This window comes from Salvelinus namaycush, chromosome 20 (genome assembly GCF_016432855.1).
Source record: "Salvelinus namaycush isolate Seneca chromosome 20, SaNama_1.0, whole genome shotgun sequence".
NCBI classification, from domain to species: Eukaryota; Metazoa; Chordata; class Actinopteri; order Salmoniformes; family Salmonidae; genus Salvelinus; species Salvelinus namaycush.
Genome location: NC_052326.1, coordinates 46,611,098 through 46,621,156, shown reverse-complemented (window position 1 = coordinate 46,621,156; position 10,059 = coordinate 46,611,098). Strand labels below are relative to the sequence as shown.

Below are 10,059 nucleotides of genomic sequence, written 5' to 3'. Positions count from 1 at the left end.
AAAAGTTCTACAGCTGCACCATCGAGAGCATCCTGACTGGTTGCATCACCGCCTGGTATGGCAACTACTCAGCATCTGACCATAAGGCGCTACAGAAGGTAGTGCGTACGGCACAGTACATCACTGGGGCCAAGCTTCCTGCAATCCAGGACCTAGATAATAGGCGGTGTCAGAGGAAAGTCCAAATTGTCAGAGACTCCAGTCACCCAAGTCATAGACTGTTTTCTCTGCTACCGTACCCGGAGCGCCAAGTCTAGGACCAAAATGCTCCTTAACAACTTCTACCCCCAAGCCATAAGACTGCTGAAAAATTAATCAAATGGCCACCGGAATATTAATTTGACCCCCCCTCCATTTGTTTTGTACACTGCTGCTACTCGCTGTTTATGCGTAGTCACTTCACCCCTACCTACATTTACAAATTCACTCTAACCTGTACCCCCGCACACTGACTCGGTACCGGTACCTCCTGTATATAGCCTCGTTATTGTTATGTTATTGTGTTAATTTTTATTATTTTTTTTACTTTAGTTTATTTGGTAAATATTTTCTTAACTCTTCTTGAACTGCACTGTTGGTTAAGGGCTTGTAAGTAAGCATTTCACAGTAAGGTCTACACTTGTTGTATTCGGCGCATGTGACAAATAAAGTTTGATTTGATAGGACGCTAGTCTATCGCAGAGCCTTACCCCCAATCTCCTTAATGCTGAGCGCCCGGCAAAATGCATCAAGTCCCATTTTTACAGTCTTTGTATGACTTGGCCAGTGATTGAAGTCCCAACCTTCCAATCTCAGGGTAGACACTACAACCAAAAGCCCCTGAGTTGGTTGAGGCTTTAACTAAAGTGCTACCAATTGTTCAGCTCACTACCTTTAACCATCATTTCCTGATATTGGGCATCGGTTCAGCAATGTGCCACACGTTTAGATGGTTTCCATGAGTAATCATTAGTCTTGACAATAGATCTACTCATGTTGCCTTTCCTGTTTTCCCCTTTAACTTTGTACAGCAAATTCAGAGAATGATGATTCGGAGTGAATAATGTTTTCCTCACACACTTTGCTATGTCCTATCCTTACTAGGCTCAAAAGGCCCTTGGTTGGCCACTTTAGAATCGGCCAGCTCAGCTATTTTGGAAAGGCCCCATCTCACACTTCCTTTCAGAGATTCCTTAGCATTGCTCAAGGCAAATCTGTACTTAAATGTCCCATATATACTTTATCTTCAAACAATTCACTACATCACCTTGTTGGTGGACATTTCGGTAGCCCTTTCCACTCCTGTCATCACGTAAACGGGTTGAAAATGGCAGATTTTGTCATTGTTAAACGCCTAAATTGGAACGCAGTCACTGTACAGTAACATGCTATACATGACGTCAGAGTTCCGGTTTTCCGCTTCACAGTTCTGTATGGTTTTTGACTAACAAACGTTATAAACTTGGGCGCGCGAAGATCCCCCCCCCATCCCTCCCACTAATTGTGCTACTTTTGCACATTTGTTGTTCTCTGAGTGAGGGAAATGCTGTAAATTGAGAGAAGTCGATGTGTTCTGAAAGATGAGACATTGAGGATTATAATAAATACAGCTTTGATGTCATACAAGCAAACCACACACCCGTGAGTCCAAATGTGCACATCACATTTCCATATTTGAAAACTAATGTAATTTACAGTATCAACGTTTATGATCGCTATGTTTGATCCACAGTTAAAAGGATGACTGACATGTGTTATACCCTGCCTGGGTTGTCCTGAACAGAATGAGCCTATGTTTGATCCACAGTTAAAAGGATGACTGACATGTGTTATACCCTGCCTGGGTTGTCCGGAACAGAATGAGCCTATGTTTGATCCACAGTTAAAAGGAGGACTGACATGTGTTATACCCTGCCTGGGTTGTCCTGAACAGAATGAGCCTATGTTTGATCCACAGTTAAAAGGATGACTGACATGTGTTATACACTGCCTGGGTTGTCCTGAACAGAATGAGCCTATGTTTGATCCACAGTTAAAAGGAGGACTGACATGTGTTATACCCTGCCTGGGTTGTCCTGAACAGAATGAGCCTATGTTTGATCCACAGTTAAAAGGAGGACTGACGTGTTATACCCTGCCTGGGTTGTCCGGAACAGAATGAGCCTATGTTTGATCCACAGTTAAAAGGATGACTGACATGTGTTATACCCTGCCTGGGTTGTCCTGAACAGAATGAGCCTATGTTTGTCGTGTTGCTTGCAGCGGAACACACTCATGTCATGACTACATTCTATTAGCACCAAAATTACAATATGTTTGTCTGAAGTGGCTTTTGAAAGCCTAACACTGTAAGATCATATTTTATAACTTGTTAACCAACTTCATAACCATGTTGGCAAGAGAATAAGCTTTCAAATGATTCCCACCTGACCCAGTTTGCAATTTATAATGGAGCGTTTTTGGATTGCGTAAAGAAAAACAGTAATTGTGTGATTGTGGGGAATCTGGGCTGTGTTCCTATCAAAGCTAGGAGAGTAAAAAAAAAATCACCTTATTGAAGGCTCTTTCCTTGAGTCATATAAATACATTGAAATTAGTTAAGAACTGTGCACAGTTTGGAGAGGTGTGTGGCCAATTGGAGACACCAGTTAGACCTCTGTCAAACCCCTGTAATTGTTTTTTTCTTATCTTGCACCTATTCCAAAATGTCAATGAATATTATTTTTATGTTACTGAATGTATCCAGAGTATTTTGAGATTTAGTTTTTGCCAAATGCTGTGAAAAGTACAGTAAATGTAAAATGCACTTAAAATCAACAGTGTAATGTTTGGATTCAGTCTTGTGTCAGGTAAACTGTTGTGTCTTAACCTTTGGTGTGTTAATTTCCCCATAACCTCCAAAGTGTTTTCTTTCAATTGCTACCATGGTCATGCATATGCTTTTTATTGTTATTATGTTAGAAACATTTCAATATGGCCCAATTTCCACAAGTGTAAGGAGTTAACCATATGAAAACATCACCACAAATGTGTTGGTATGAGGGGCTGAAATTAGACTAGGGACAACAACAACTATGTAAAAATATATTTAATTTCAAAGCAAAATACAAAAGGGTGTTGAAAAGGCAACCAAATAGTCTCATTTGTTCGTCCAAAATCACATTTCACCAAACCAGCATTATGAGAGGAACATTCATTTCTCAAGCAAACACATTCCTGATACTCATTTTTGACAGTCTTTTTCCGAAGTTCGAAGGCATTCTGGCCAATGTGTCGGTCTAGGTGTGATAGCTGGAGTTTTTCCCTGAGGTGCGGACTTGAACTAAACCATCCTTGGAGTCTGAGAGTTGTCTATCTTCGGTTCATTCGTAGTGCACGGGTTGCATGCATTTTCAGACAACCCCGACCATCTTTCCCCTGCAAAAATAAATGTCATGTTAGGTCAATGTTATTCATTAACATCAGAATTAATTTCTGGAAAATTCTAAAGCAGGAACCATCTGCGACCAACATATGAATACTACATGCATCTTTGTCTTTGGCTGAAATCCATGCTCATTCTCCCTTGGATAATACAAATAGTTTAGTGAAATCTAATGTCATTGATATCAACAAACCCTTCCTCGGTTTTTCCTTTAAAGGATATCTAAGCAGACTGAAAATTATATTAATAAATGCACGATGTCCCAACAGGGATCATTTTCCATTTGTGTGTTCTCTCTCAAGAAGCTGTTTGACAGATTTGAGCATGTTTGACAAATTGCCCTTAACTGATGGATGCCCATTATGATGAATCTTCAAGTGACATGGTAAGAAAGTATTTAACAAAATAGGCCTAGTATTGTTTTTATGCCATACTATCATTGTGAAATTACTATTTTTGGAAAAACCGAGGAATAACATGATGCAATACTAGCTGTCAAAGGTGCCACGCGCCCACTTCAGAACCGTAGGCTACTGCCTGTCTACTACGTAAAATAAGTTAAATATATTTGAAATTCATACTTGACATAGCACTGTCATGCACGCTTACCCTTTTCCGCTGGTTGCTCAAGCAAAAGGTGCAGATTGTTCTGGGTTGCTTCCCCTCGCCATCTCCTTGCACGCGATACACTGCACTCAAGCACGGCTGCCCATCCTCGCACCCGTCCCCAAGGACAAGAATGTTGGCCAAATGCGAGATGTAGCTGGACGCCAACCGGAGCGTTTCAATTTTGGAGAGCTTTCTGTCCACCGGCTCCGTGGGTATGAGTGTCCGGAGCGCGGTGAAGGCGGTGTTGACGCTTTGGGTCCGGTCTCGCTCCCTGGCGTTGGCTGTGTTGCGCTGTTTGACCACAACAACCCCACCGACTCCCACCACGCGGGAAATCTGCCGACAAGTCTTCTCTGAAGAGACACAGCATCCATAGCTCTGGTCCGAGCTGCCGTCGCTCCCGCTGCGGTTCCCCTCGTCGTCCGACATCATGTTGAAGTCAGGAGGATATGAGGAGAAGGGGTAAGTTGCCACCGGCCGAAGCATGGTAGAGGCCATGGTAAACTAAAGTATAATGAAACTATTCCCTAGAGAAGCCAACAGTTTAATTTGTGGGCATGGACAGCCGTGGAGACCAGAACGTGCATAAGAATTCCCCCTCGAATAAGAAAAAAAATGTTTTGACATATCCCCGGAGGATGGTGTGGCCGGATGGTCAACAGTGAGTGTGTGTAAACGTGCTTGAGTGAGCTCTTATAGCCTACTGTAGCTCTTCAGCAGAAGGGGAGGGGTTGTTCAGGCAAACCAATCTGTCCAAAAGGACCAATAACTGTCCAAAAGAAACAATTTCCCTCCAAAATTATTATAGACTATAAACAACTTTTATAATTTTAATAGGTCAGTATCATTTTCAGAAATTAAAGCATAATTTACATGATATGGTGGAGTTTCAATTATTTATTGAATTCCCTTTAAACACTTTGACACTGGAGGCTGCTTTTGCCATTTAATTATGCACCACAATCAAAAAAATAGCTATTGTTATGAGAAAAACCTTTTGTCCAACATTGCACTAATTTAAATTGGCCTAATACCATTGTTGGATATTCAAAATATGTAATTATGCAAAAAGGATGGTGTGGCACTCAAACAATCCTTTATATAAAAATGTAGGTTTTGGTCAACAAGGACCTACATAAGATATAAAAAGGTGTGCACTTACCAAGTGCACTTACCAAAACTGCTAGAAAGCAGGCAATCTGAAACCACAACAAATTGTTTATTATGTAGGCCCAAGTATACGTATTACAGTTTATTATCATGTGATCAAACTAAAGTAGGCCTAGGATCATTGACAAGGGGGTTTTAAACTATCTCCTCTTACAAATAATAACATTTTACTTAAAGCATCCAGGTATGATGCTTTTTAAGATATGTATAACTTCACAACATTACAATGTCTTATAACAAGGTATATGTTATGTCTCTCTATGGGTATTAGTCTAAAGCCCCTGTGACAGATTCTGTCCTCAGAGGCCAATCTAAGAGTGGCACAACGGTGAGCCCTGGTTAGTTTGTTTAAAGGGTTAAGTGAGCTGGGTAAATAAACAGGCAGCAGATGCTGGAGGTGATCAAGCCCTCCACTTTCTCTGGTTGCGGCCCCAAATGGCACCCTATTCCCTATATAGTGGACTACGTTTGATGGATCCTGATTTAAAAAAGTAGTGCACTATAAAGGGAATAGGGTGCCGTTTGGGATGCACACATGGAGTGCGGAAAAGCAAATGGCTTCCAGATTCTCTGGTGTGTGCCATCAAAAGGCCTGTTTGGCTTGCTTTACAAACACAACCTCTGACACATCGAACCACCGGCAGACCCTGCTGGCTCTGGCACTAGCTCAGCTGCACCAACAATGGTGACCTGCAGAAGACCCGGTGCCCACTCATAAACTGGGACACCACAAGCCAAGGTTATTTTTACTGCTCCTCAGCCGGCCAGCAACACGACCCCTTACTCACTTTCCCCCAGCTCACAGTTTGGAACCGTAAATACTTTGCCCCCCCCCCGCACCAAGGAATACCACTTAAAACTTGAGGTAATTAACTAAGGGATATTTAGTTTGCAGTCACAGTGTGCTCCAAATTAGTGTTTGTAGGTGTACAATGAGAAGGTGGTATTTAAGTGCAATTTATAGACTATGGTGCAAAAATTTATTGGTAATTTTTTAGGACAGAAAAATAAGAAATAAAAAACAACATTTGCAAGAAACCACGAGTTGTGACCATTACATGACAAAAGAAAGTGAAAAACAAGATAACGTTTTTAAGTGATGTCTGTATAGGCAGGCAGCTGAACAGTGTGTCACAACAGGCCTGACAAATAGGTCCCTTTAGGACAATACACCAACTCCTCCTGACTGTTTTCTCTCTTGTACAACTCCTGCACTGTTTTGAGTGATGTTATGGTGACCACATCGTGAGTCAGACCTAATATTGTAATAGAGCCAGCAGAGCACTGCCATGATGACCCGCTAGGGTTAGATACTCTCTGTAGTCAGGCGTGTTGACTCATGGAAGCCTCGGAGAAAACCGATGAAACCCCGACCCAGAGCAGCTCTAGCCTGGTCCCAGATCTGTTTGTGCTGTCTTGCCTACACCTGTGGTCATGAAGTCATCACACACTCTTAGATAAAAAGGTTATATCTCAAACCTTAAAGGGTTTTTCAACTGTCCTCGTAGGAGAACCCTTTGAAGAAAACTTTTTAGTTCCAGGTAGAACCATTTTGGGTTCTATGTAGAATCCTTTCCACAGAGGGTTCCACATGGAACCCAAACGGGTTATACCTCGAACCAAAAAGGATTCTCCAATGGGGACAGCTGAAGAACCCTTTTTTCTAAGAGTGTAGGAGTTGGCAAGACAACACAAACAGATCTAGAACCAGGCTAGAGTAGCTACACCGAATATCACCCTGCCAGCTGCAGCTCTCCTAGAATATATACAATAGATTTTAATATTGACAATACTTCCAGCATGAGGTTTTTGTACAGAAAAGTAAATGCAGTGGTAGGATATGAGGTCTGAATAACATTTCAGGTGCCTATATCACTCATTTAGAGAGACTGCTCCAATAGAAGTGGTTATTGCTGCAAACATCACACCGTTTTTGTGGAGGGGTGCATCATGATGATGTTTGTATTTAACAGAATGTCGCTGCCCCTCCCGCCTGTGGGGAAAACAAGGTTAACTAGGTTACTCCATTGGCCCACAGCAAAAACATGACATTTTTCAAACACAATTTTCTTGTTGTCTGCTTGTTTAAATCAATGACAAAACTACATTTAAGAGAAGTACAACATCTTTAAAGATGACTTTTCAACATTGCCTTCTTCCTAGTATCCCAAGCAGCCACGTGTGTGAGTGCTAGCTAGCTACTGACTAGAACATTAAGCTACCAAGACCAACAACACAAACAAACGGACTATACAGTCAGCTAGAAATAGTGAGTGGAGTTACAAACGGACTATACTAAACAAGTCTTACCTGTGATGAAATGTTTCCCACACACATAGCTACGTGTAGCCTACTTGGGCACCGGGACCCCACATTTCCCACCCCGAATAGCCTGAAGCCACAGGGCTTTTCTCGCAGGCTCTGTTTCCCTACGTGGGAAATGTTATTTTCCCCCAATTTGTGGGCGTGGTCGAGGGAAATTCCTTATTATTATGGGAATACTGACTGGGACTATTTAATGCTGAAACACATCAGTTGTCATTGTTATTATATACCGTATTAAATATAAGAACATGACACTTTTTATTCTACTTTAATGTCTATCAATACCATTATTTCCAGTTTGTCCCTCAGTTCATGCAACTTGGTAGGACTATAAAGTAGCAATACTATACTTTTTTGACCCCTTAAATGTGACCTAAAGATGAGGCTTTCAATCTAACCCTCCCCCCTCTTTTTTTCTCCCGGGCTCCCTCTCTCCCGCCCTCCCAAAGATACTGATCGTCTTACACAGCTTTCGACATGCTGAGTTATCTGGACAGGTGGGAGTGTCAGTTAAAATCAGCACTAAATGGCCCTATACTTCAGTAGTCTGACTACACCACTATGTATTTACTCTAGTTTCACTTTATTTGAGGATTACATGAACAAATTATGAAAAATGTACATGTTTGAGACTGGTCCAATGAGATAGGTCCAATGTTCCCTTAAAACATGATTTTTTAAAATCATAATGTAGACCTACCAGAATGGCCTACCATCCAAAACGATGGAGAAAATGCATCCCATAACATTTTAACATGGAAATAGCTGTTCTATCATTCAGCCTACAGTAGCAGCCAATGTCTGGTGTTCATTGTAGGTCTACATTCCATGAGACTTTTGAAAAAACATGCAGGGCTTGACATTAACTTCTACTTGCACACAATCCCGGATCCGGGAGCACCCCCATCAGTAAAAAAGCTGACTAGCATAGCCTAGCATAGCGTCACAAGTAAATACTAGCATCTAAATATCATTAAATCACAAGTCCAAGACACCAGATGAAAGATACACATCTTGTGAATCCAGCCATCATTTCTGATTTTAAAATGTTTTACAGGGAAGACACAATATGTAAATCTATTAGCTAACCACGATAGCAAAAGACACAACTTTTTTTTTCACCATTTTTTTCCTGCATAGGTAGCTATCACAATTTTGACCAAATAAAGATATAAATAGCCACTAACCAAGAAACAACTTCATCAGATGACAGTCTGATAACATATTTATTGTATAGCATATGTTTTGTTAGAAAAATGTGCATATTTCAGGTATAAATCATAGTTTACCATTGCAGCCACCATCACAACTCTCACCAAAGCAACTAGAATAACTACAGAGACCAACGTGAATTACCTAAATACTCATCATAAAACATTTATGAAAAATACACAGCGTACAGCAAATGAAAGACAAAGATCTTGTGAATCCAGCCAATATTTCAGATTTTTTAAGTGTTTTACAGCGAAAACACAATATAGCATTATATTAGCTTACTACAATAGCCAACCACACAACAGCATTGATTCAAGCCAACAATAGCGATAACGAATAAACCAGCAAAAGATATTAATTTTTTCACTAACCTTCTCAAACTTCTTCAGATGACAGTCCTATAACATCATATTACACAATACATATAGAGTTTGTTCGAAAATGTGCATATTTAGCGGCACAAATCGTGGTTATACAATGAGAATAGTAGCCAAGCTGCCAACAATATGTTGGGAGAAATCTTGGGAGAGGCACCTAATCTAATCAGTAACTAAATTTAAACTTGACTAAAAAATACAGGTTGGACAGCAAATGAAAGATACATTAGTTCTTAATGCAATCGCTGTGTTAGATTTTTAAAATTAACGTTACTACGACATACAGCGTGCGTTAAAGCGAGACCGCACCGAAATTAATGGCGGAATATGAGTTTTACATTTTTCAACAGAACAACGAATTAACATCATAAATAGTTCTTACTTTTTGATGAGCTCCCATCAGAATCTTGGGCAAGTTGTCCTTTTTCCAAAAGAATCGTTGCTCGGTTGTAGATTGTCGCCTTCAACTTTGGAATTAGCAGTAAACATTAGCCATGTGGGCCAGACGTGCCCAACTCACTAGAACGCAGCACAAATAAATACCCGAAAATCGCAATATACTGATATAAACTGATATAACTCGGTTTAAAATAACAACATTATGATGTCTTTAACACCTATATCGAATAAAATCAGAGCCGGATATATCTAAGGGCTATAACGGGAGCTTTCTAGAACGCCATCCTGAGGTCTGTCTTGCGTCATGGCGAACGAGGGAAAGAGAGGACCCCACATTGCCAGCCCATTTATAAGGCCTCAGATCTGCCTAGCAACTCCATTCCAATTCTCACTATTTGCTGACATCCAGGGGAAGGCGTATGCAGTGCATCTCAACCAATAGAAGACATGCAAATTAATAAACCGACCTCAGAACAGCCTGCAGATTTCAGATTTCTCACTTCCTCATAGGAAAATTGCTCCAACTCGAGTTCTGTTTTACTCACAGATATAATTCAAACG

At 40.8% G+C, this 10,059-nt stretch overlaps 1 protein-coding gene across 1 annotated transcript; it reads right to left on the bottom strand.

The window, feature by feature from the left end:
- Window positions 1-3,103: 3,103 nt before the first annotated feature.
- On the bottom strand, window positions 3,104-4,657 carry LOC120064648 (transcription factor 15-like). Its single transcript, XM_039015273.1, has 2 exons — window positions 4,013-4,657; window positions 3,104-3,396 (listed from the first exon to the last, which is right to left on the bottom strand). Exons 1-2 carry the CDS (start codon window positions 4,508-4,510, stop codon window positions 3,331-3,333), a joined length of 564 nt encoding a protein of 187 aa, XP_038871201.1. The 5' UTR covers window positions 4,511-4,657; the 3' UTR covers window positions 3,104-3,330.
- Window positions 4,658-10,059: the final 5,402 nt, after the last annotated feature.

Bases quoted from the DNA above. Each gene is read 5' to 3' on its own strand.
- LOC120064648 (XM_039015273.1), bottom strand. From the start codon at position 4,510: ATGGCCTCTACCATGCTTCGGCCGGTGGCAACTTACCCCTTCTCCTCA. The intron at 3,397-4,012 runs GTAAGCGTGCAT...TTATTTTTGCAG, and splicing joins TGAGCAACCAGCGGAAAAGG to GGGAAAGATGGTCGGGGTTG.